The following is a 27,615-nucleotide window of genomic DNA, read 5'->3' on the forward strand; positions in this document are numbered from 1 at the left end:
CCTATCCCTAAGGCTGAGCCCAGCCACCCTGCGGAGGAAACTCATTTCGGCCGCTTGTATTCGCGATCTCATTCTTTCGGTCACTACCCAGAACTCGTGACCATAGGTGAGGGTTGGACTGGATCGACCGGTAAATCGAGAGCTTTGCTTTCTGGCTAAGCTCCCTCTTCACCACAACGGACCGGTTAAGTGCCTGCATCACTGCTGACGCCGCCCCAATCCGCCTGTCAATCTCCCGCTCCATCCTACCCTCACTCGTGAACAAGACCCCGAGATACTTAAACTCCTCCACCTGAGGAAGGACTTCCCCCCTGACCTGGAGTGGGCAATCTACCCTTTTCCGGCTGAGGACAATGGCCTCAGACTTGGAGGTGCTGATTCTCATCCCAGCCGCTTCACACTCGGCTGCGAACCGCCCCAGCGAGAGCTGGAGGTCACTGTTCGATGGAGCTAGGAGGACCACGTCATCCACAAAAAGCAGGGACGAGATCATCCCGTCACCGAACCTGACACCCTCCGCCACTCGGCTGCGTCTAGAAATTCTGTCCATAAAAGTTATGAACAGAACCGGTGACAAAGGGCAGCCCTGGCGGAGTCCAGCCCTCACCGGGAACAGGTCCGACTTACTGCCAGCCACACGAACCAGACTCATGCTCCTTCGGTACAGGGACTGGATGGCCCTTAACAAGGGGCACCAACCCCATACTCCCGGAGCACCCCCCATAGGATGCCCCTGGGGACACGGTCGTAAGCCTTCTCCAAATCCACAAAACACATGTGGACTGGTTGGGCAAACTCCCATGCCCCCTCCAGCACCCCGACGAGGGTGAAGAGCTGGTCCACGGTTCCACGTCCGGGATGAAAACCACATTGCTCCTCCTCAATCCGAGGTTCAACTATCGACCAGACCCTCTTCTCCAGCACCCTGGAGTAGACCTTACCGGGCAGGCTGAGGAGTGTGATCCCCCTGTAGTTGGAACACACCCTCTGGTCCCCTTTCTTGAAAATGGGGACCACCACCCCGGTCTGCCACTCCAGAGACACTGCCCCCGATGTCCATGCAATGTTGCAGAGGCGTGTCAGCCAGGACAGCCCTACAACATCCAGAGCCTTGAGATATCCAGGACGAATCTCATCCACCCCGGGGCTCCGCTGCTTCGGAGTTGTTTCACTACCTCAGCAACTTCTGCCCCAGAAATTGGACAACCCGCCCCCGAGACCCTCGTCTCTGTTTCCTCACTGGAATACGTGTTGGTGGGATTGAGGAGCTCCTCAAAGTATTCCTTCCACTGCCCGACAATGTCCCCAATTGACATCAGCAGCTCCCCGCCCCCACTGTAAACAGTGTGAGGAAGTTGCCGCCTTCCCCCCCGAGGCACCGGACGGTTTACCAGAACCTCATTGGAGCCGATCGATAGTCTTCCTCCATGGCCTCACCGAACTCCTCCCACGCCAGAGTTTTGACAATGGCAGAGCGGAACAAGGCCCATTCGGACTCAATGTCCCCCTCCGCCCTCGGGACGCGGTTGAAGCTCTCCCGGAGGTGGGAGTTGAAGATCATCTGGACAGGTTCTTCCGCCAGGCGTTCCCAGCAGACCCTCACTGTTCGTTTGGGCCTGCCAGGTCCGCGCGGCATCTTCCCCCACCATCTGATCCAACTCACCACCAGGTGGTGATCAGTTGACAGCTCTGCTCCTCTCTTCACCCGAGTGTCCAGAACATATGGCCGCAGGTCAAATGATACAACTACAAAGTCGATCATTGACCTGCAACCTAGGCTGTCCTGGTGCCACGTGCACCGATGGACATCCTTATGTTTGAACATGGTGTTAGTTATGGCCAAACTGCGACCCACACAGAAGTCCAATAACTGAACACCACTCAGGTTCAGATCGGGCAGGCCGTTCCTCCCAATCACGCCCCGCCAGGTCCCGCTGTCATTGCCCACGTGAGCGTTGAAGTCCCCCAGCAGAACAATGGAGTCCCCGGTTGGGGCACTGTCCAGCACCCGTCCCAGGGACTCCAAAAACGGCGGGTACTCTGAACTGTTGTTCGGTGCATAAGCACAGACAACAGTCAGGACCCGTTCCCCGACCCGAAGGCGCAGGGAAGCAACCCTTTCGTCCACCGGGGTAAACCCCAACGTACAGGCAGAGAGTCTGGGGGCTATCAGAAAGCCCACCCCGGCCCTCCGCCTCTCACCTGGAGTAACTCCAATGAAGGAGAGAGTCCAACCCCTCTCAAGGACTAGGGTTCCAGACCCGGAGCTATGTGTCGAGGTGAGGCCGACTATATCTAGCCGGTAAAGCTCAACCTCTTCCACAAGCTCCGGCTCCTTCCCCGCCAGAGAGGTGACATTCCATGTCCCAAGAGCCAACTTCTGTAACCGAGGATTGGACCGCCAAGGCCCCCGCCTTGGTCTGCTGCCCAATCCACATTGCACCGAACCCTTCTGGATCCCTCTACGGGTGGTGGGCCTGCAGGGGGACGAGCCCATGTAGCCGGTTCGGGCTGGGCCCGGCCAGACCCCATGGGCGAAGGCCCGACCACCAGGCGCTCACCCACGGACCCCAACCCCAGGCCTGGCTCCAGGGAGGGGCCCCGGTAACCCTCCGGGCCGGGTACACGTGTCCTTGATTGTCTCCATCATGAAGGGTCTTCTGAACCGTTATTCGTCTGACCCTTCGCCCAGAACCAATCTGCCATGGGAAACCCTACCAGGGGCAAAATGCCCCCAACAGCATAGCTCCTAGGGTCATTAGGGCACTCAAACTCCTCCACCACGATAAGGTGACGGTTCTCGGAGGAGGGAAACGGACATTAATTTGTATTTTCTGTTGCTGTATTTTTTTGGCCATTCAGTTCAAATTTGCTCTGTGTTTGAATGTGAACTTGACTAATGATGATACTGCCATTGTTTCTTGTATGTAGTTTTACATCTGTTCAACTTAACCACTAATGAGCCTTGGATATGGCCCTGACACTACACTTTGTGGTATGATGGTGGTAATGTCCTGACACTTGTTTGATTGTTTTGGATCTGTTCCCTGGCTGTGCACTGAAGATTTGACAACATTTTCAAAGAGGAGATGAAACCCATTGAGACAACATCCTTGTTTAATATTTTAACTTTTGTTTGCACAGAGTAAATATCATCAGCACCCTTTATCAGCTACACCCTGCACACCGACACAGTTCTGCACATCTGCACCTTGATGCCACCGAACATCACCAGAATTACACAAAAACAACTTCTCACATTCCTTCAGTTGTGTCAAGCGTCAGGTTTGTGATCGCTGAAATTTCTGCTGCCACCCCATGACAAACAGTGTTATGTTTGGGACTCAGAACCACAAACAAGAGCACTTCCATCTCTGTTAATCCAGATGATACACAGACATGCTGGCATCCTTTTAAAATACTTTTTTTTCCATAGAAAGCAGTCCTAATGGAAACTGCTCACAGCTGTCATGTTTCCATTCAGCTGTTGACTTTAAACACACTTTTGAAATATTGATAAAAAGAAATGTAAATGAGGTTTTGAGCAAACAAGTGAATATATGCAAAGCATAGTTTCATTGGAAGCTGGCAGCCTACACTGTGCTTGACACATGGCTGTAATACACCGGTAAACAGAGCAGAGGAAGTGGAGGCTGTGAACCAGAATCAGAAGAAGTTGCTTTGGCCATCTAACCCCAGCGTTCCCAACCTTTTCCATCAGGGACTTCTTTTCTATCATTGAGTAAACTGAACCACCCCTGACTAAGTGACATATTAATGGATATTTCTTATTATATTCAATGTTTAACAACAACATAACAACTGTACAATTAACCAAAATATTTAACACAATAACTGCAGGAAGTTTGTGAATATTAAATCAGGGATGAGTTTTCCTGTCTGTAACTTTTAACACAGAACAAATTGTTTTTTATTTGTTTTTTACACACTTTTTTTTTTTACACACGGCCTCTCCTGATGAATTCAGTGTTTTCTTCCTCCTGATGCTTGGCCGTTGTTCTGTTTGCTTTTTGGCTGTTTTAACCACTGGCTTTTCCAATGCAGGGTGGAGCTCTTAAACAGAAAGTGACAGCTCTGTGAATATAGCTTGTGTTCATCAGGTCATCACGCTTCAAGGAATGGAACACATCCTCATCCCAAGTCGTCACGTATGGCGTTTTGTCAGTGGACTTTTACATCTATATATTATGAGCTAGGTATCCTTTGGCATCTGCTGTTGATGTTGTGAAAGGGGATGTCAACCAAAGCACATGTTTAGGTTTAAAAAGAGCATCAAGGTTTGGCTCAACAGGAGGCAAAAACTGGCCTCCCAGGTGAAAGTGCGGGTTTGTTGGATTCATCCACCACCCTCCCACCTGCCGTATAGGTAGCCTTTGGTGTCGGCGTCTGATGCCGAAATCAGTGACAAAGCAGCAGTATTTGATGACTTCAGACTGCAGTTCAGTGTGCTTTCAACCCTTTGCTGAAGATGGCGCCATCTAGTGAGCTCAGAAAATAAAGAAAATAGTTCATGAGACTTCATTTGGCCGTCACTGGTGTGTAGGTTGTTAGCTCAGAGGTTATTGTTGTTTCATATAGTGATGAGGATTTTGAGAACAGTAACATGCAAATAGAATGTGAAGTGAATTCTGTCAGGCAGCTAATGGCAGGCTGATAACCACAGTCTACATCCTGTGAGTCAAACTAACCAACCTCTTATATTCACACAACACTAATGGATGGAAACGGACATTAATTTGTATTTTCTGTTGCTGTTTTTTGGACATTCAGTTAAAATTTGTTCTTCATTTGAATGTAAATTTGACATATGATGATATTGTCATTGTTTCCTGTGAGTTATTTTACATCTGTTCCACTAAACCAGTAATAAGCCTTGGATATGGCCCTGACACTTTGTGGTATCATGGCGTGTCTTGATATGGCTGACTTGTTTGATTGTTTTGTATCTGTTAGCTGGCTTTGCACTGAAGCATTGAGAGAATTTCCAAGGAAGGAATGACACTTATTAAGACAACATCTTAGGTAAATACTTTAATCTTTGTCTGCACAGTATATAAGAACTGGTCATCATCTTCATCCGCACATCCTCACAGGGTCCGCTGAAGTTACAGACACTCCAAAGAGAAGAGAAAAGAAGAAGAGAAGAGAAGAGAAGAGAAGAGAAGAGAAGAGAAGAGAAGAGAAGAGAAGAGAAGAGAAGAAGAGAAGAAAGTCTTGCAGCAGGTTTGCACCAAACTTTATCATCTTCTGACTTTTATTCACAGGACTGACAGTCAGTACAGCTGTTCCCTAAACAAGTCTCACTAACACGTCTGTCTCTCGTAGTCATCGTCACCATGAAGATGCTGATTGTGTCTGCACTTGTTTGTGCCATGATGGTTCTGACCAGAGCTGCTGGTGAGTATAATACATACGGTATGTTAATAAACACAAACAGTCCAAGTCAATAACTGCAGAGTCAAACTTTCCAGCTCCTCCAGAGGAAACAAGTGAGTGGCTTTAAGATTTTCACTTCAGCAGAATGTGGTTGTTATGATGCTCTGCTGTGATGACTTCACCTGTGTTTAATGTCAATGAGCAGTTTCTCCTGATAAAAGCTTTGTGTCAGATGCTAATGTAACTTTATCTTATTTTATATCCTATTACCTTATATTGCTTTTTATTACTCATATAGGGCTATGTTATGTATTCCAATGTTTGTATTCTGTTGCAATTTTTTATGTTTATGTTGTATATTATATTACATATATATGAATTGATGATGTATTGTTATTTTGTCTTGTTACGTAATATTGTGTTATGTTAACTCACGTTTATTATATTTATGTTGTGTCATGTAATGTTATGTCATGTTGTAGCTTCTTCGTGCCATGAAAATGAATCTATTTAATATAGTATGGAGACTTTCCCTGGAGACCCCACATTAACCAAACTCTAATGGTTCTCCACAGAGATTCCCCTGGTCAAGAGATCGACAGATTGTTCCTCGGACTGGTCTTTCTTAGGTGGTCGCTGTTACCACTATGTTCCAACACTTATGAGCTGGGCTGGAGCTGAGGTAATGTTGGTGCCTTTGACTCAGGAGGCTTTTACAACAAGCTCATTTTGTTTGCATACACATGGACATTTGGTGACCTGGGGTCTTCATTCTTACTTTCCTTGACAACTCCTCTCTGTCCATCTGTCTCTCTGTTTGTCTCCACTGTAGAGACACTGTCAGTCCCTGGGTGGAAACCTTGCATCTGTTCACAACAGCCAGCAATACTTTGATATTCAGAGGCTGATTTCTCAAGTCACTCATAAGAACGACCCGGCATGGATTGGAGGCACTGATGCACAAGAGGTATTTTCATTGCACAACTTGGAAATATTGCACAACAAATACATATAATATCTATTTAATGATGAATTATATTATATTCTAGTTAATGCTGTTACAATACTGTTGATGGTATCACATTACTCTTACATGAACTATACTTTTGTGACTTTGCAGTGACTAATCACACCACTATGTCACTTCACTTGAGACAGTATGTACAGGGTACTGTGGGCACATGTGTCTTGGAATTTTGGCTTTAATTGCCTTTGTATAGTTTCTTATTCATATTTATATTCTTGTTTTTCTTAAATTCTGCTTTTATAAATTTCTCTTTTTTTGAACTCTCACTCCCCCATTCTTTCACTTTTATTTTATGTAATGTTCTGTGCTACTCTTTCTTCCAGGAGAGTCAATGGTTCTGGAGTGATGGCACACCTTTCCGCTACCAATACTGGTGTCAGGGAGAGCCTAATAACAACAAAGGCAATCAGCATTGTCTGCAGATGAATTACTCAGGTAAAACAACATAGTGCTAACTGTAGCTGTGATGCTAATGATAAAATAGGAAGGAATACAGTGAGTTAACTCAGAAATATATCGTTCTGGTCAGATGGTTGATGTGCTCTTGCCCCTCCAATTTGTCATTGGTCGGACAGTCACTGGTGTTACTTTCACTAGCAAGGACCACGCCACAACGATATGCAGTTTAAAGATTTAATGAAGATGTAATTGTCAGAGAAATGGTTATGAATGAGGTGGTGATGAATAGGTGAGTGCAGATTTGCAGATGAATGAACGGGATGGAGATGATGTCATCGGAGGGTCGGACTGGGTGAGGTGTAGATGTGGACGGAGAGACTCAGTGTGGGGGTTCCGTCTCATGTCCTGATGAGCCCCTGCTGTTAGGAAGCCCCCAAAAGAGTCTGGTTAAATGAGACTTAGTCTGTTGTGTGCTAGACGGAGATCATTGAAGTTATTGTGGATGTAGGTTTGATAGGCTTGTGAAGACCAGCGGCCGAGGACCTGGATGACTTGGTCTGAAATTCCCAATCTGGCGGCTGAGGAGGCAGCGCCGATGCGGAATGAATGGCACTGGTCAGTGGCTCGTGCGGGCTGAGAAGGAGTGGAGGCGGAAGATGTAGATGGGAAAGGTTACTCCTAACTGATTGGTTTTACTCCTACGGAGTGTGAATATGAGCGAGTCGGAAGTGTGGGTGGTGATGTCGGATGGACTGGGATGACGGAAGGATCGTAGACAGATGAGCTTGGAGCAAATTCAGAGCACCTCAGAAATCCGAAGAAAGCGAGTAGAAACATTGATTCCAGTGTTTAGTCGACTGTGGGAGAGATGTAACCGCGGAGTGCGTATGCAGCGGTAGAGCAGATCGGAGGTGAGAGGGAGGCGTCTGGCTGTCAGCGCTGGTTCGTGCTTTCGTAAGCCTTTGATTAGCATGGTGATGTGAGAATGCGAGACTGACCGACAAGGGAGGCCGGTGGATAATTTATGGAATAAACTGATATCAGCTAGATATGTTTGTATGCTGGAGGCCCGGATCTTTGTTACAGTGTTACAGTGTGTGATGGAGTTGCATATGGACATGGCGTCCAGAGAGGGAAACGGTAGATGATAAGTGGCGTGGTAATTCTTGAAAGAGTTCCAGCCGGTGAGGTAAAAAGATAGCGTGCTTGGTGCTAAACTGTTAAGGATGGCTTCTTGGGAGGTGCGAGTGAGATTTGCCAGATGAGGATTTAGCTGAATATGGTCGCTGAAAACGGTGGGATTGGTGTGGGATGGACATCCGAGTCTGGAGCCGAGCGTCTGAATTTCTGGAAAGAGAAGCGGGAAAGCAGGTCGGCGATGGCGTTGTGGTGACCGGGAATGTGAGACGCACAGAGGATGAATTGATGCTGGGCAGAGATGAGAGTGAGTCTGCGGGTGGATGGCATGATGGCTGGGGAACGGGAACGGCCTTGATTGATGATATCTACTACTGCTGTGCTGTCAGAGTGAATGGTGATGCCTTTTTTTAGACCATTCGTGCCCCCAAATTAGAGTGGCGATGATCACAGAATAGCCTACGGCTCGTACGGAGCAGACGAGGGAGAGCGTGACTCTGCGTCGAGGGTAGGGTTGTCAAAAGTATCGATGCTCTGATAAGTATCGATACTCAAACGCTGTATCCGGATACAATACTAATTTACAAAATTATCGACACTAACAGTGCACGCCACCTCAGCGCCTGTCGGGTGCGCGCAACGAGTCCAGCGGGCAGCGTCTGGCAGGCACAGAGCCCTCGCTGCAACCCGGCTTGTTGTCGTCGCTGTGCATGCACGCACACATTTCTGTTGCTGTAATATGGCCAGCGCGGCTGCGGGATGATCAGAGCAGCCAGTTTTGGTCAAAAATGACAAAGGAAAAAGCGCTCTTTGGAAATATTTAGTGAAGTGAACACAGCACGCTGCAGACGGCAGGTACAGCCCCTCCCCTCACTAGCAGCTGAGCAGCTGGTGTCGCCAGCATCAAACTAAAATATAACTTCTAACGTTAATGTGGGAGCTAAGCAGAAAACTTTATCAGCCATGCCTGTCTGTAACATTAATAGACAATGTTAGTTTAACAGGACAACACAATTATGTGTGTCTGAAAAGTTATGTTAACTGTAAAGTCACAGATTGAAGCTGAAAAAACGTTTGGTTTCTCCCGTAACCCCTGGTTCTCTGATCACGTGGTGAGGTAGAAACAGGAGCATCCTGAGCCTAAACCACCAACTCTATTTGATCAGCAATGAAAATATGGTGTCAGTTCACCAGAAGCACAGAAAATAAACAGGGCTGTAGATAAATACATTTGTATGGACAGATCTTGTTTCTGGTTGATATTTATTTTGGGGGGATTTTTGTTATTATTGATGTTACTGTTATGATCTTTATTTAGAAAATGACATGCCTCTTAATTTTGCTGCTGTATCGAAAATGGTATCGAGTATTGAATATTTTCTTGGGTACCCGTAATGAGTTTGAAATTTGTATTGTGACAGCCCTAGTCGAGGGACTCGAGCTCGGAGGGCCGAGCAGCCGCAAACCAACTCCCTCCATAATACCCACCGAAACCTACAGAGGAAGCCGCGTCCATGGAGTGGTGAGGCAGGAGTGCGGTGGAGGAGCCATGATAGTGCATGCAGAGGCCGGGTGAGAAGGGGCGCCGCATAAGTTGCAGGAGAGGGAGGAACGAGCTGCGAAAATTCGGCAGTTTATTTCTGAATTGAGAACCCCCCCAGTACGTCCCCTGATTTAGCTGCTGCAACTGGCCGGCTGCTTGTGCAGCCAGGTGGAGGTGGTAACTATAAATGATAGTCGTCCAGCTCTGATCGAGCGGTAAGGAAGGGGTAAGGAGAGACACGTCGGAAAGAGAGTGGAAGGCAGTGAAACACCCGCCGGAGGAGCCTGTTGTGCTGCAGGATGGGGCTCCTGGGCTGCGATGCCAGCCGGAACAGGATAGTTGGAAGGAAGAGTAGAGGAAAGGGATGTGGGGATGGAGGATGTGTGTGCACGGGGTGACAGTGGAGGCCTGCGAGACAGGGAGGAGAAGAAAGCAGATATTGCGCGTGACACATCTGCGTCTGAGGGAGTAGGCACAGGGGGTGATACGACCTGACCCCCGGCTGGGGGAATGAATGAGAGAGGCTGCTCCGGCTGGAGTGGCGGAGGCGCCGTGGCGTCACCGACGGTGACGCTGGCGGGAGTAGGACCCAGAAGGGAACCCGGAAGTGCGGCCAGCTTGGGACAGTGAGCTGTGATCTCGGGAGCCCGGACAGCGGCTGAATAGAGCTGGAACAGCCTGGACTTGTTGTGGAAGGGGATGTTTTTGCCCTCAGGAACCGCTGGAGCCGAGCGATGGTCCAATCCCTGATGTTGGGCTCTTGTTGTGGACGTGGAGATGGCCGAGTGGAGCGCAGCGGAGCGCCGCGGAAGCGGCGAGGTCGACTGGTCGCTGCACCGCTGCGGGAAGGAGGAGGAGAAGACCGCCGCTGGCTCCCACGGTTGTGGAAGTGACCCCTCACTCACACAGCACCAGCCTCTTGCCCAACTATGTTCACCTCTGGCTCCAAAAAACCAAGATGGTGACGGCCGATGTGTCAAACATGAGGCTTCAAAACCACAAACAAATGGGTGACGTCACTGTAGCTACGTCCATTCCTTCTACAGTCCATGGTAAAAAGTGACGAGGGCAGCGTTTTACCCAAAGTTAAACATTTTTCAAATCTGTGTGACCAGAGAGAAAACAGCAACATGCATGGCTTAGTGAAGAAAAGTGAAGACGCTCAGGGCCTCATAATGACACTGAGGTTTGTAGCAGAGTGTAAACACACAGCACTCCTGAGTCTCATTACAGCGCTGGCCTCAGAAAAAACAAGCATGAATTCACGATAGCTGCGACCTCCACACCGAATTTCAGCCTGCTAGGGCAAAAACTGTGACCACCAAACAGTGGAGACATTTTGTGAAACCGACAGAGCGAGATAGAGCTGCTGGTCGCAGCTTCAAAATGCTTTGGATGACACACAACACTGCCAGGTAGATTTAGTTCATCTAGAGATAACATGAAGATTTTCTTCCCAGCGACCAATCAGCTGGCTGAAGAATAAGATGAGTTTAGTTGACCAAGATTTTCTTTGACTGACAGCAGCCCTCTCCAATTAATAAAGTTCAGTTTTTATTGTTCAAATTATTCATGATGAATCAGTTAGGAGTCACTGATCACATCAACAGTCAGGTTTTTGTTTGTGTCACGTTCACTGACTCAACCAACTCTTTTGTTTTTTGCTTGCAGCTGACAGGTGCTGGGATGACCTCCAGTGCTCCAACAAGTTACCGTCTGTCTGTGTCAGGGAGAGATGCTGATTCCAGGTCTGACACAGAGACATGAAGAACCCATTAAAAGCACAAACACTTGTGTTGTGCGCATGCTTTCATATAAATCTTTCTTTACACCCTCAGTCTCACATGTGAGCTGAGTTTGTCTTTGCTATCGCTGTAACGCTACTGAAGGAATGAAGCAACAAGTGACATAAACAGGAGCTGGACTGTCTCTGAGGCCTTGTGCCTTTAATGAGAGCAGACTGAATGTGTTATGAAAAGAATGCTTTTAGCACAAATCTACATATATTCTGCAAAGTAAACTCTTCTTTCTTGTCTTATGCAAAATTAAAGGCTCAAGCATCCAAACAAACTGGTCTGTGTTTTGTCTCCTGTCTTTATCAGAGATGTCTCGATCCTCCGGGCTGATCCAAACATATTTTAATGGCTTTCTGTCAGCAAAAAGAAAACAGCTAAATCCTTTCCTTACTGAAATCTGCAGTTTTGTCCTCTCAGACTGCTTTTGCTGCAACAAGACTCTCCTATACGACAGCATACACTGCAGCAGTTCACTGCATATGCCAGTAAAAATGAGTGTTTGGGTGCAGAGAGTTTAGACACTGAGGTTAGAAAAATGCTCCCACTTTTAAACTCAGTGAGCAATAGACCCAACACTCATGCATTCCTCAAACCTGACACTGTTTCATGTGCACGCATCAGTGAGCTGGGTTTACATCTGTCTCACACAACCTTTTATTCAAGAAGCAAAAGTCTCCCATTGTGACCAGAGATGCAGTGGTGTCATGGAGAACAAACACAGGTATACCTTTTTATTGTCAGGCCGTTTACACGATACCACCTATCAGCCAACTAAATTCTTTGACCAGCTTAAAACATTCCTTCATATCTGTGGGCATGAGGACTGTATGGAGTCAAACTTTAATGGTAAAGAAAAAAATGGAGGAGTAGAAAGAAAGGTTGTGCTTATAATATTAATATATTAATTATATATGTATATATATATATAATGAGTGGCAGCTAATGTTAACTTTTAAATACGAAAAATAATAATAAATAATTCAAAAGTACATCTGATGAACATTCAGTTTTTTATTTTAATTTTCCTTGTGAGAACAAACAAATTCCACCAGCGGTCTAAACCTGTAATACGAGTCATGTACAGATTCAAAACAGTTTAGTTTTAGACGAAAGAGGTTGCTCATGGTGACGAGCCCACAGGAAATACTTACCTGACTCTGCTACATTTGATTCTGCAGATTTATCTGGCGTGAAATTCTTTTTTACTATTGGGCGACATTTTTGTGAAAGAAACTTGTCTATAAACAGAGGTAGATGTTATACAGTAATTCAGGGGCTTTGACTATGCCAATGACAGTCTGTCATGAACGTGTACCTACTCCTGAACAGGTGGCCTTCATTCAGTTGAGACAGAGAATAGCTTTTAATTGAACTGCAGTAAACGCTTCAGTATTCATGTTCCCATGTCTTGTTTTATTTGTGTTAAGAAATATGAGCATAGAAATCTTTAAGCTCTTCCAGCTCAGGATTCTATGTACTGTGTGTTCAAGACTGAGGTGAGAGCGGATCATGCAATGTCCAGTAAGTCCCGCCCCTGTCATGAACTCTTTGGGAGCATTCAAAATTGCATACCTGTTGTTTTTACCCTTCGTAGGTGCTGTATGTCCTGTTGCATGCAGGATGCATACAGTCAGGCCATACTACTGTCTCATAATATTACACCCTGAACTTTGACCTTCTTGCTCATATATCCATTACCTTGAACAACCTGGGGAGCTCTGCTGTTGTAACTCTGTGACGTATGAAGTTTAACTCATAACTGCATACATTGTAGATTCTGACATTATGTTCACAACAGTAAAATTCAATTTGCATTTCCCTACCAGTGCTGTTTACAATTAATACTGCTGTTGTTACAATTTGACTGGGCATCAGTTAGTAGAACATGCTGGTATTTCTGGCATACTGCATTTGACATGCTATATTTTGGGACAAACCAAATCTTTTTCTGGCATACTAAATAGTATGGCAGTATGGGTCATGGAGCACACAGTGAGGTACAAGGACAGTCCACTCTCTTGAAAAAAGATAGGAAAAAAAGCTCCATAGGTGTAATGCCATTATGACACAATCAGCTCATACATTACATCACTTTAGAGACGTTGATATGAAACGTACGACACATGCAAATGCAACATATTTGTGATTCACAGAAACAATGGCAACATTTTCACAGAAAAGGTAAAGCTCATAAAGACGTTCAGTTCCTTTCTTTGGATGTGTTTCTGTTTTCATTTCTGCCCAAGTCTCACAAATAATAAACCATGTGCACCTCACGTACACTAGAGGGCTCCCTACTCCATTTGGTTTGCTTGTGACACTGTGTGAAGTCCTTGGCCTCACACAATACCCACACTGACTGATGCCATACTGTTACTTCAAGCAAGTACACGTTTTGTCTCATTACTGAAAGTCCTCGTAATGTTTCTGTGACATAATGTAATTTGTGTTTTCAGTGAAGATTAACAGGGTTTGTTTGGATGTTTTCCAGTAAGATTAAACCACCACAGAGCCGGGAATTTGTAGTCGTAAATAGTTTAACACAACAGGTGTAACGTCGCCACTAACTGGTCTCACTGGGCTGCTTCATACAGATGCACATAATAAACCAGCAGCTCTGCGTTACTTCAATCATAATCAAATAAAAACCTCACTTTAAAGAATCAGGAGACGTGTTCAGATGTTAAATGTGTTTTAGTAACACTGACTGGCACTAGACAATGTGTGTCAACAGCCCTGGACACTGTCTTCAGTCTCTCCTCTGACCAAAGCACGGCTGCCACAGGGATTATAGAGGGATTATTCAGGAGCTGAAGGTGTTTCATGTGTAAATTACCTGCAAATGACTGCAGCAGGAGAACACAGATTACAGCTTCATGGAAAACTGAAGCGATGATTTCACTGACGGACAGTCCACTGTTGGACGGCATCGCTGAAAGCAGCATCCTGGATTTCTGGGGGGAAAAATTCAAGTCATAGTTATGCCAAGTTATCAACATGATGACACTGTGTATCTGTATGTTGTAGGCTATATAGTGTTTTTTGGATACTTGGATAGTTTGGATAGTTGTTTTTGATTTTACGAGATACTTTGTATCCTTCTTGTTATTTTCTTATAATCTTGTATTTGTAGTTTTTACTTTCTGTGTTTCATTGTTAAGCAGCATCTCATTGCGCAGGGAAACCTGTTTTCAACTGTGCATATGACAATAAACACCTTCACTTGTCTTAACTTGACTCGACTGTGTCTCGTGCCCATTATGTGGGTAAGGATTGCTCACTGACACACTACTTACAGTCTCTGGGAAGTGAAGTACTCAAACCTTACACTGAAGTAAAAGTACCACTAACACAATATCACAATCTTCCTATTTTTGGACCTGTGGCTGTTTTTTCTCATAGCTTATCAGCCCCAGAATGTGTGTGTGTATTTAGAAACCTGTCACTGTGTTTCCTGCAGCCCTTGAGCCCCTAAATGTTGCTGCTTTCGTAGCAACTCGTTGCTGACTTTCGAGCGGGGGATAATGGCAGGAGAAATGGTTGTTGTTTACTGAGACATCACCCTTCAGCCACTTCCTCAAAACCATTAAGTGCTGTTCCTGACCTGTCCACCAGATGCCCTCAGAGATTTTCACCCGACTTCCTCATTCCCCTGCTCACCTGTTCTCACTCACCTTATCAGTCACTCACTCCATGCTGATGCTTTGTTCCTTTCAGCTTCATCACCATCTACTCTGTACTTTGGTTTTCAAGCAACCTGAACCTGACTCTGCTCTTTGCCTGGACCTGAACCTGCCTGCCAGAACCTTGTGCCTGTCTCCCAACACCTGCCTGTAAGTTCATTTATGTATCTCACTGAACTGCACCAGTCTGTTTGTTTTGTCTGCTTTTGAGTCTCTCCCCTGCTGCCTGCACTCCCCACTGAGACACCTTTATGCCCAGCCCAGTCTTGTTAGTATTATGCATTTCTGCATCCCTATGCCAATCCTCAATGCCTATGTGCAGTTTCACATAGATTGACCACGTCAGTGAGTAGAAAAACGTGGGACAGACAGAATGACTGACTGACAGAATGACACACTGACAGTTTCCGTGATTATGTACAGCATACCATACCATGACTTAGTCATACCAAACATTAGAAACAACACCAACATTGGTCCACAGGGGGAGCCACAGCGATCGGTCGCATTTTAGCCATTTTGAAGCATTTTTCTGTTGTTATAGCGCCACCCAGTTGCCAATTAGAGTTAAATTTCTCCAGTCACCTTGAGGCGTCCTGTTCTACATATCTACCAAGTTTAGTAAAAATCCATATGGTGGTTAGGCCTAGATAAGAAATGAGCTCTCTAGCGCCCCCATTTTGTTTGATGGGGTCAATAATGGAGGGGTCCCCTCAGATTATGTGTGGTCATATGCCTACAAAGTTGCGTGGTGATGGGTGAAACCCTTGAGATGTTCTACACCTTTATGTGATGAGCCACGCCCTCCGCAATATTCATTGCCTTATAGAAGCTCAGTTTTAGGAAGTTTTCCAACTTTGGCGCCCCCCTTTGGCCAATTGATGTAATATTGCTTCATTGGCATCCTCCCATGACCCTCTACCACTGTGCCAAATTTCCATCCATTTGAAGAGTTTTCAAAAAATTCAAAATGGCAGAAAATCTGTATAAGCGGAAGTTATGGGTTCTCGAGGCAAATGTGTTCCTCATGAGGAGAGGCATCTCTGTGCAAAGTTTCATGTTTCTACGACATACGGGGCATGAGATATGCCCATTCAAAGTTTGACATTTCAATGGGTTGCTATAGCGCCCCCCTTTGGCCAATTGATGTAATATTGCTTCATTGGCATCCTCCCATGACCCTCTACCACTGTGCCAAATTTCACATGGATTGACCAAGTCAGTGAGGAGAAAAACGTGGAACAGACACACACACAGAGTTTTTGTCATTATATAGTAGTGATGGCCAAATGAAGCCTCATGAACCACTGTCTTTATTTTCTGAAGCCACTAGATGGCACTGTATGTTCAACAAAGGTTTGAAAGCACATTTCACTGCCATTCCCTCAGCTTTTATCTTTAAACAAAGAGCGCCAACTGGTGGGGTCAGAAAATTAAAAAAAAGGTGGTTCATGTGGCTTCATTTGGCCATCACTACTAAACACACACACACTGTTGGACTGGTCACGATTTCAGCTCACGGACCAACAAACAACAAAAGTGGTTGTTTTTCAGCAGGTCATTGCTGTGTTTCCAGCAGCTTTTAAGGCACCAAATGTGGGTGTTTTGTCGTGACTTGGTAAATGTCTGGCAACTGTGTTAAATAAACACAGCAGGTGGCGCTCATATGAAGGGTTAGTTACAATTATTCATCATTTCATCATATATTTTTAATCTCGTTGTGTCCCATTGTGAAGAGAAGCCTGTTCTAAATGTCCTGAATATCCATATTTTGTACAAAAAGAAATATTTTGTAAAGTTTAAATCTGATAAGTTAGGAGGTAAATACATTTTGTAAATACAGGAAATAAAAATGACCAAATATACATGAAAAAAAATACTTTATGATTTATTTACCTGTTTATGATATATATTTAATACATTAAAGATCAAATGTAAATATATGTACACAGTTAATAAATATCAGTCTGAAAATATTTCACTTCCTGATGAAGTGATAATGGATTCATTCCTCCTCCTCTGTTTCCTCTTAAGTTACTTTTTGCTCTTCCTATCTTCTTTGATGGGCTGATGACATTACATTTGTTTTTACTGCTTTTGTCGTCTTTTGTAGCTTATTTCTTAATGATGTCTTTCCCTCCTCCTTCTTCCTTCGAGATGCATACAGTCCATTATGTCTCAGGTTTATTGCTCTCTCCTCAGCCCTCTGAACGCCACATTTTTGGCTTTTCTGTGTAGAATAAAAACCGATTCTATTTTTGAAACAAATAAAGCGTCTTGTCTGTGAGCCATTAGACAGTTGGGCTGTATGTGCATGCTGCAGTTGACAGTGGTTAGCTAAAGGAAACCAACATCAGCTGTGAGTACAAACGGAAAAGAAAAAAAAAACTCCTTGCAAATTAAATGTTGAAAAACTACGTATAACAATCTCATTTTCGTTCACACTTATTATTCAAAATGAAATCTTTCAAAGTTTAAATAAAGTCATTTCCACAGCAACACTTTTCCTTTACTTGAACTTAAGGTAATACATTTTTTTGCAGTCTGACCACATCATTTACACGACGTCAGTAATTCACTGTCACAACTCAAAATAATCTCCGTGCTGGTTTTAAAGTCATGCTGTTACAATGAGAAGTCATGATTTTTAACACTTCCTCCCTAGAAGGCAAACATCAGGTCCAGCGTGGTTCATGCAGAGTGACACATGTGTGAGATGCACTTCCTTATTTATCGTGCACACCTGCACTGTTGTGGTTTTAAACACACTTGTACTTCATTTCTGACTTTGCAGATGAAATGAGTTTCCTGTCGTGTGGCCTGTCGCACTCTCGTAAGTGAAGACAGTGAAGATTGTTTCAAACCAAACGGTCTCTAAACTGTTTTTGAATCTCGATGAGCTTTTCTAAATACTACATTTTTCTAATATCAACAGACTTTATTAACCATATCAAGAGTCTGTGGTTTTGCATTGGTTATTTCTCAGAGCTGCTTTAAGGGGAGATATAATACATATTTACTGCTTTACACTGTCACTATTTGCAAACCTTTGCACACAGACATGAGCAGCACTTCTTCCTGTAGCACCCTTTGTCTACACAGCCTAACCTGTGGCAGCAACCAGGGCAGCTTTCAGTACACCATGAACACAGCAGAGGGTGCTAATATGACGGGTCCATTACAGTTCTGTCATGTTGTGAAGACAAACCTCACACGCCTCTCTTTGGTTTCAGTGGAACATATATTTAGTGTTTTTTTTATCTGAACACTTAGGAGGTCAAACTTTGTAAATACAGCAAATAAAAAAATGCTGAATAAACATGACAGGGGTTCATAGAGGTATTTATTTAAATATTTACACACATAAAATCAATAATATCCATAGAATATGTTTATCTATGAAATAATGCATTTAGTATGCATTTGTATTTCTTCCACATTTCCCTCTGTGCCAACGAGCTGCACCACTGTCCAAAAACAAACAAATCCATAAGCCACAGTGAGTGACACATCCCTTTGCATGTCTTTCATTTTCATTCCTAAGAGATGTAATAATCTCTATTTTACAGAACATTGCTGTGGAGTGTGACCTTATTTTATTTGTTTATATTTTGGGGGGTGAGGTGGTTCTGTCTTTCTCTGTTATTGGTGAATCAAGAGGTTTTTAGTCCATTATTTCCCTCTCCTGAAGCTTCTTCTTTCGGTCCTCTGTTTCTTCTTGTTTCCAGTCAACATGAATAACTCTGGACCATTGTTCTTAAGCTTCTTTTTACCTGCCAGATATTTGAATTTGTACTTCACAGTATTCCAGATCCTCTTGCCGCCTGTATTCCAACAGAAGAAGAAAACTGTTCAAATTTGCTGGGTTTAGTTGCCAGAAAAAAATTCACAACATCGCAACAGAAATGTGATAGTTGAGTTGAAAACATTATTCACGTCAAAATGATGGGCGAGACAGCTCTGTGCCCCCATTCTGTGACCGAATCTCTATATGTAGAATGGCGGAGTGGCAAGACAGCGCCATATTCCTGCCTTTAACAGGCAGTTTGAAGGGGGCTAAAGACAGCTTGTTCTCATCGCAGTACTTTGGCACCCCCCCTTTAGCGTGTTTATGAGAAACAATGGGCTTTCAGCTGACTCCAGTGTAAACCAATTCCAGCATTACTTGATGCTGAGAGCAACTGATGGAGCACAAAGAGCGAGAAAGTCTCTGTAATTAAGGACGGAGTGAAGGTGGATGGGTCGAACACACAGGAGACCACAGTTCATGTCCGAGTAAAGCGTGAAGTCAGTGTTGTTTTAATGTTATGCAATACACATATACTTGTGTACTGATGTTACCAACATGACTTATTTACATTGTGTTGTTGTAAACTAACAAACACACCTATTTCAACTATGATCTTTTTTCCTCAAACCTAACCAAGTATTTTTGTCATTAAACCTAACTGCGACTGTTTCACAAAGTAACAGACCCTTAAAGGACAACTTCGGTATTTTTCAACCTGGGCCCTATTTCCCCATGTGTATGTGTGCGTATGATTCATGGGTACCACTCGTTCTAAAATTGGTTCAGTATTGAGCCGCGAAATGAGCTAAAATGGTAATGGGGGCAAATGCGTCCCGTATAAAAGTGCTTTTGTTCGCCACAGACCAGTTCAGATCGCCAGTGCTATCTCTGTAGATAGCATATTGTAGCGGCCCTGGGGCAGTGGTGAGTGTGAATGAGTGGAGTCAGCTATCAGTCAGTGTTGGAGCAGAGAGGAAAGCTTGTGACATCACACAGCCCAAAGGTAAGGGAAAGGCTAAGTTAGTATGCTCTTTACAGAGATAGCACTGGTGATCTGAACCAGTCAGTGGCGAAAGAACACACGCTTCATACACATATACTCACTTACAATACCAAGCGGTACCTCTCTGCTCCATCACTGACTGACAAGCTGACTGCACTCATTCACACTCACCACTGCCCCAGGGCCGCTACAATATGCTATCTACAGAGATAACACTGGCGAGCTGAACCGGTCAGTGGCGAACAAAAGCACTTTTATACAGGACACATTTGCCCCCATTACCGTTTTAGCTCGTTTCGCACTTCAATACTGAACCAATTTTAGAACGAGTGGTACCCATGAATCATACCCGCACATACACATGGGGAAATAGGGCCCAGGTTGAAAAATACTGAAGTTGTCCTTTAAGAAATATTATAAATGATAAAAAATAACAGAACCTTTAAAATAATTTTAAATAATTAAAAAATAGGACCTTTACAAACATAAATAGTAAAAAAACATAACCTTTGAAAATAAGATAAATAATAAAAAACCAATAGACCATTTGAAAAAAACAGAAATAAAAAGAACCTTTAAAAGCACTGTAAATGGTAAAAAAGTAACAGAAACTTAAAAAATGGTACAATTATTAAAAAAAATATTGGTAAATGTCTTACTTGTTAAATCAAGGAAAGAAATTACACTGAATGATTTCTTTGGTGTTTTCTTCACAGTGTAGCCTAATTAATTTGTCAAATAAAAAAAAAAATCAGTGTGATTGCCTATTTATGAACACCAATTGTGTTTAAATAACAATTTCACTCAAGTCAAAGTTTCATTTTATGGAGTCGAGAAAACAATGCAAGCATGATGTAAAACACTGTAAAAGATTTTCAGATGCTTTGAAGCTTAAATCACCTTAAAAAGAAGCGCGAAGAGCACGTACTGTTTTATCCTCGATACTTGAAAACCTTATTCATCGCCAGCCGACAACATTTCTCTGTAACATTTGTGTGTTTCCTGTTTCCTGCAGACGTCCAGCAGCTGTTGGTGGTTAAAGAAGAGGTAAAGAAGGAGCTCCAGTGTGGACCAGGAGGACCCAGAGCCTCCACATATTAAAGAGGACCAGGAGGACCCAGAGCCTCCACACATTAAAGAGGAACAGGAGGAACTCTGGATCAGTCAGGAGGGAGAGCAGCTTCAAGGGCTGGAGGAGGATGATAACACCAAGTTCCCATTCACTCCTGTCCCTGTGAAGAGTGAAGATGATGAAGAGAAACCTCAGTCCTCACAGCTTCATCAAAGACACACTGAACAGATGGAAATAGTAGTTGAAGTAGAGGACTGGGGAGGACCAGAACCAGATACACATCTACAACTTGAGTCTGATGACAAGACTGGAGAGTCTTCTGAACCTGAGACTGGTGACAGTGATGATTGGAAAGAGACCAGAGAACCTCAGTCAGGTTTAAACTCTCTTAAAAATGATCAAGTCCCTGTCAGTGACTTGAATGGTGGTAAAAAACCATTTCGCTGCTCTGAGTGTGGGAAATATTTCAGCTTGTGGCAGCATCTGAGGAAACACATAAGAACTCACTCAGAAGAAACACGTTTTAGCTACTCAGTCTGGAAGAAATCTTTTACAGAGAGTGAACACTTACACTTGATGATTCACACAGGAGAGACACCATTTAATTGCTCTGTGGGAAAACGTAGGGTCCATTTTTGCTACCCTGTCTGAAATCTTAAACCCCTGCAACCCAGCACTCTCATGACACTGTTTAGGGTTCCAGAGGACTCCACCACTCTGATCACCTGACAAGCCGATACAGTGGCGTATATGGCTCCATCAGGTTGTTGCGGCATTTTGCTAGAATGGAAGTCCACTAATCCCCATCGGCCTCTGTCTGGCTTGAAGACCTGTTATTTTTTATCTCAAACTTGAGAAGAGTGCAGTTAGGTACAGAGTGGGCACCATGCTTACTCCAATAGCTTGATGGACCATCACAAAGGGGCGGGGCTTAACAAAAGGTAAGTTGTACAATATTACTATTCACTCTCGTGCACTGTTGTTTAAAAATGGAAGGAAAAGTATTGTAATCCTGTATGATTTGCAGTTATCCTGTAAAAAAAAAAGTCATTTAAAAAAATAAGATTTACGCACAAGCAAGTCTTAGTTCATCACATGAGGACCCACACAGGAGAGAAACCACCTTCATTTTTCAGCCTCAGAGGTTCCCAACAGTGTGTTACTGCAGTCATGGGGCTTCTAATCATACTGAGCTCATGTACGTGTAGCCAGTGGCGCCAGCAGCTGTAATCTTGTACAATGTACAGTGTACAATAAACATTTCTGGCACTCAATCGCGATGCTAGCAATACTGTGTTACTTATCTTGTATGTTAGCAAGCAAAACTAGTTGGAAATGAGCGAACGAAAACAACTAGGCATTTTTCAGGCTTTTGAAATAAAGCAAACAAACCTCAGCAGCGAAGAATATGCAGAGAGCAAAAGTACGAGCACCGAGTCTGCTAACGTTACTGTTGCTAGCATTAACGATACAACAGAGGCTAGCAGCCAGCTACATGTTCAAGATCCACCTGCTTTGCAAAGCGATGAGCCCCAGGATCATCATGATACTGGATTTGATGCGGAGGCTGTTCCGCAGGAGTTTGATGCAACAGGGAGTTTGTTTGTTTATTTATGTTTATGATTAGCAATATCAGTGTCATCTAAGAAAGATTCTGCAACAGATTTGATGGTGACAGCGATCTGTGTGCACTAACTTCTTTATGAGATATGACTAATCATGTACTATGGGTGTGTTCCGAACCACCTAGTTTTTCTTTTAACTTTTAGGTTCTGCAGCTGCTTTTACACAATATGTTCTGTTGGGACATACTACTTCTTCATAACACTGTGCCTTGAACTTTTACCCTCCTGTTCATATATCTGTTACCGTGGAGATAAAACAAAACCATTCTCCAAGCTTGCCAGAGACGGAGGTCAACCCAGAGAACTCTGCTGGGTACAGTCTAGATTCTAACATATTATATTCAACCACATATAGTAGAACATCCTGGTATTTGTGGCATACTGCATTTGACACACTATGTATTGGGACATACTAAATTATGTTTGCCATACTTTATGGGTATTGGAACACAGAGTGTATGTCTCTTGCAATCATTAAATTCCATTAAAACACCACATCAAACCATGAATTGACTAAAATAAGTATTGTGTGTGTGTATCAGAGTCTGATATATCTCCTTTTTTATTCTGTCTGTTTGAGCAGCAAAAAACAATGTAAGGACCATTTGCATTAGCGTAGCAGGCCAAACAGGACGTGCCTACCTCAATACGTGCTGATCCAACAGTACACAAGGCAGTACACCATGGCCATCCTCCTCTCATCAGCGGTGATGGTTCGCCCACTGTCCAACTTTCCCTACAGACGGAGTCACAGCTTCAGGGGCCTCATCGGTGCCTCAGTGCAGACCATGTAGACAGCAGCGTTCACACACCACCAGCCTGCAAGTTTCTGTCATCACTTTAACCTTATATACTGCAGTGACGGCCAAATGAGGCCTCATCAACCAGTCTCTGTTTAATAAGCCCACCAGATGGTGATCTCTGCTCAACAAGGGGTTGAAAGCACACTGCATTCCTTGAGCCTTTTCCTTAAAGCAAGAGCACCATCTTGTGGTGATGCAGCAGAGATGGGGAAGGAAAGAAAACAGAACAGCCCTTTTTAAACTATGACAGGTAGGGACTGAGAAATGAGACACACCTGTGCGCCGGGGGAAGGGAAACCCTACAAACAAAAGCAGCATGGAGGAGAACAGAGTGAGAGTGTAAAGTCTCCTTTACAGGTCCAGTGTGGAAATTTTAGGGGGATTTGGTGGCATCTAGTTGCGAGGATTGCAAATTGAAACCAGCTGAAACTTTTACTGGTTAGAAGTCTTTAAGTGTTCATTGTTCAGGAGGTTTTCAAGTCGAAATAGCTCCCTCTGTAGATATGAATGGCTCATGCAAAGGAAACAAAATCACAATGATTCTTATTTTCAGGTGATTTTACACTGAAAAACATACTTGTTGGGATTTAAATTCGGGCTCCACATGTAGGCACCACTTATATTGGGGTCAACTGGCTATCGGAAATAATTAATAATTAATAATTATGTTAAATAATGTGACTTAAAGCCCCTACAAGGAACTTTCATTTTGAGTTGATTTTGGCGACCCTGTGGACAAAAGCAGTAGTGTTTTGCCGGAATGAAGCCTACATTTCCCATGAGCTCTAGCGCGTATTGTCGTAAAGACTCTTACCTGGCTCCCGCATGTGTTTGTTTTGGGGATGAATGAAACAACAAGACGGGAAAACTTTGCCCCCGCTCCTATCAGGGATCCCAGCTCACCTCTGCCGCGCCCCAGCTCCACCTCTCCGGCATAAGCGCCACCGCCGCCAGGGTAAACGCAGCGGTCGGCTGGTAAGGCTGAAGGCCTGTTTGGCGAGCACTTCCACGGCTTCTTGGACTGAGTATGGAGCAGTGCCTCGCCTCTTTATTTCTCTGCACTTGCTGGACCCTGTCGACGCCTGGCTGGTACCTGTCGTCAGCCCGGATGAGGTGTTCCAGCCCCACGGCTCCTGCTCTCCTCGTCCCTGCTGACGCGGGGTGAATCTGCGCAACCTGCGGCCTCTGTGTGTGGCTCCCCGGACAGCTAACGCCGTGAACCCGCCGGCTCCTGCCAGGATTGGGCTGGTAAATGCTAGATCGCTAGCGAACAAAACGTATATCCTGAAGGATTTCCTGACTTCCCGAGGATTGGATTTTCTCTGTGTGACTGAGACGTGGCTGACTGTTGGTGAGCCCAGTGCTTTCACAGAACTTTTACCCGATGATTGCTGCTATTTTAACTCCCTGCGGACCTCGGGTTGAGGAGGAGGAATAGCAACTATTTATAAGAGTCACTATAAATGTAAGCAGCTAGGTAAGATGACGTGTGCCGTCTGAGTGCCGTAAATCGTTTCATCCTAGAAGGTGTCTGGGTCCTGGGGCGGACCCTGACACAGTTTCCTAAAGCTATGGATATACACTATATAGAAATAGCTTATCTTCACACTGATGGTCTCATTTGCTGTTGTAGGTCACACACAGACATCAGCAGAAACGAGAGACTTTTGCATATCCAGTTAAAAGTTCCTTGTAGCAGCTTTAATTAACATTAAATCACCTTGTGGGGCACCATTCCTGTAAAGGGAAAAGTGATAGCCAGTTAAAGATATCAGTCTCATAAAATACGCTAAACTATTACTTTGGAGTTTTGATTAATAATTAAATTAATGACAACAACCAAAATGAACAGTAACGCCTGAAGGATGTCGGAGTTCTTGACACAGCAGAGGTTGACTATTCATTCACCCTTGTGCAGCATTAAACAGACAGCAGGCATGATTCCAAAGAATTATATTTATTCACAAAGAAAGCAAAGCAAAACCAAAACACACAAATTCTAATTAACTATATACAACCTTGGTGTGTGTGTGTGTGAGAGAGAGAGAGAGAGAGAGAGAGAGAGAGAGAGAGAGAGAGAGAGAGAGAGAGAGAAAGGCGTGTGTGATGATCAAGGAGCTGTTTGGCCTACAAAACAAAATGGCTGACAACAGAGAACTACAAGATGGCTGAATCAAAGCTGGCTTCAGATCGGGGGAGGTGTTTGTCTGACCGTGTGGTCAGGACAAAGACAAAGGAAAAGAAGTGTGAACTTTGAGATGCCTGTTTGGGTGTAGCTCTGTTGAAAGCCTATTTGTTAATGAGTTTATGTGAATGTGTTTGTGTTGCAAACAGTCTGGATTAGTGCAGAGATTGTTTAGTTGTGTGCAAGAATCTGTTTGTGAACAGTATTAGCAAACTAAACACTTAGCTTTGGCAAAGCCAACTAATCAATGACCTAACTGCAAACAATCACAACAATAACTCAATGACAACATTAAATCACATACAACAAGTTAAACAGTCTTGCTTAGCCTGTAAAGCTGTGATAAGCTATGCCCAGTTGTTACATTACCGATCCTTGAATGGATGGGAGAAAGAGTCACTTGGTGGTGTGCTGCTTTGTTAGCCGGCAGAAGAAGTCTGGGAAGATGGTTCCAGCTGCAGTCTTTGTTGTGTCCTTTGTTCCAAAGGTTCTGATCCGAGGAAGCCAGTCGCTCAGGGTCCTTGCAGAGTTAGACGCTGGGTGCTAACTCACTTAGTTCCTTGTTGCTGGAAAGCCAGTTGCAAACCTTGTGCTTGCACCTCTAACTTTCTGGTTCAGGTTAGAGAGTGTACGATCAATTGCCCCACCTTAGATGGTTCAGGGTAAGGAGCAAGGGTCAGGTGTGGGCTGCTCCGCAGTTCCCAAGTAAGAGCGGTGTGAGCTGTTCACCAGCTCTAGAGTAAAAAGGGAGCAGACCTTCTACAGATGCCTGTGACATCACAGAGTCACATGTCACTGTAAAAGTCCTGTCCAATCAAGTTGTGAGACTTGTGTCTCACTGAGGTGTGATGTGAGACCTCCTGGAGATCGGTGTCAAATAGCGGTCTTTGTTTGGAGAACAAAGAGCATGCAGAGAAGGAAGCCTTTAAATGTCCAGTTTAGATTTTACCAAATGACAAATCATCTGTGGTCCTGTGAATCCCAATAGTGCAGACTCATGTGAATTAATGTTTGAGCGCTGTGTTTACCTGGGTGTTTCCATCAATGCCGATTGAAGCTGGAGCCGATAAATACCTGTTACTACTGCAGAGACGTTTGACTTAGGTGTGAATGCTGATTGTAACTGTAGAGACAGTCTGTACTCAAACACTGTGCTTGTTTTAATATGTAAAAACATTGTACAGGGAGCAGCTTAACTGTTGCCACTCTTGTGGGAGAAACATTTTGAGAACACAGTTTTTGTTTTAAAAACACTGTCATATCCAAGAAATGTTGTTAAGTTAATTTAATCAGTTTTGTATCGTGTCTATGTTGTCTCGTGATTTCCTGTTTTATTTTGAAAACTATCTCTCCTCAAATTTCAGGTAACTTGGTCCTTCCCCTGTGTGTTTTCCTGCTGGTCTGATTGTCTGCCTCACCCCTAATTGTTTCCACCTATGCCCTTACCTTGTGTGTGTATATATTGTCTGTGTCTCCCTTTGTCCTGTGCCAGTTCGTCTTGTCCTTTGTGTCAGAGAACCAGCGCCGTGTCCATGCCATTTGCCATTGCCATTGTCGGGTCTTCTTGTTTTGATACTTTGTTCAAGTTCAAGTTTGATTTCTGTTTGTTATTTCCTAGTAGTAGAACAACCTCAGTAGAGTGATTTTCTGTTTGTTTTCTTTTAGTCTAGCTTTAGTCAGTGAGTTTTAGTTTCTTAAGATATAGCATTTACTTTCTAGATCATTTTTGTTTTAGATTAAGTGTAGGTTTTTCCTCTGTCAAGAGTGATTCTCATTTTGTGTTTTTATTTAATAAAACTTTGATTTTGAACTTTGAGTCCCAAGTCATGCATTTGGGTTCAGGTCCTTTGTTCGGTCGTGACAAACACAGTTTTGGGGTTCGCTTTTAGGTAATCTTAAAACCGGGCTTATTGTTTAAATAAATGCATCCAAAACAACCAAAAAGCAAACAGAACAACGGCCAAGCATCAGCAGGAAGAAAACACTGAATTTATCAGGAGAGGCCGTTAAAGTCTGTATGACTGTAAAAAAACAAATAAAAAACAGTGTTACAGACAGGAAAACTCATCCCTGATTTAATATTCACAAACTTCCTGCAGTTATTGTGTTCAGTATTTTGGTTAATTGTACAGTTGTTATGTTGTTGTTAAACACT

The 27,615-nt window shown here is 43.9% G+C and overlaps 2 protein-coding genes across 4 annotated transcripts in view; both read left to right on the forward strand.

Moving 5' to 3' along the window:
* The window catches only part of LOC125884012 (ladderlectin-like), a 95,772-nt gene extending 84,199 nt beyond the window's left edge, over window positions 1-11,573 (forward strand). Inside the window, exons 4-7 of the mRNA XM_049568711.1 lie at window positions 5,973-6,079; window positions 6,230-6,364; window positions 6,748-6,859; window positions 11,175-11,573. Of these exons, the coding sequence (XP_049424668.1) occupies window positions 5,973-6,079; window positions 6,230-6,364; window positions 6,748-6,859; window positions 11,175-11,245 (425 nt within the window). The 3' untranslated portion in view covers window positions 11,246-11,573. The remainder of the gene's footprint in view (window positions 1-5,972; window positions 6,080-6,229; window positions 6,365-6,747; window positions 6,860-11,174) is intronic.
* Window positions 1-27,615, forward strand: part of LOC125884011 (type-2 ice-structuring protein-like) — a 121,057-nt gene that overhangs the window by 72,175 nt on the left and 21,267 nt on the right. The window lies entirely within an intron of this gene.

The sequence above is a fragment of the Epinephelus fuscoguttatus genome, linkage group LG23 (genome assembly GCF_011397635.1).
Source record: "Epinephelus fuscoguttatus linkage group LG23, E.fuscoguttatus.final_Chr_v1".
In the NCBI taxonomy this organism is placed as follows: domain Eukaryota; kingdom Metazoa; phylum Chordata; class Actinopteri; order Perciformes; family Serranidae; genus Epinephelus; species Epinephelus fuscoguttatus.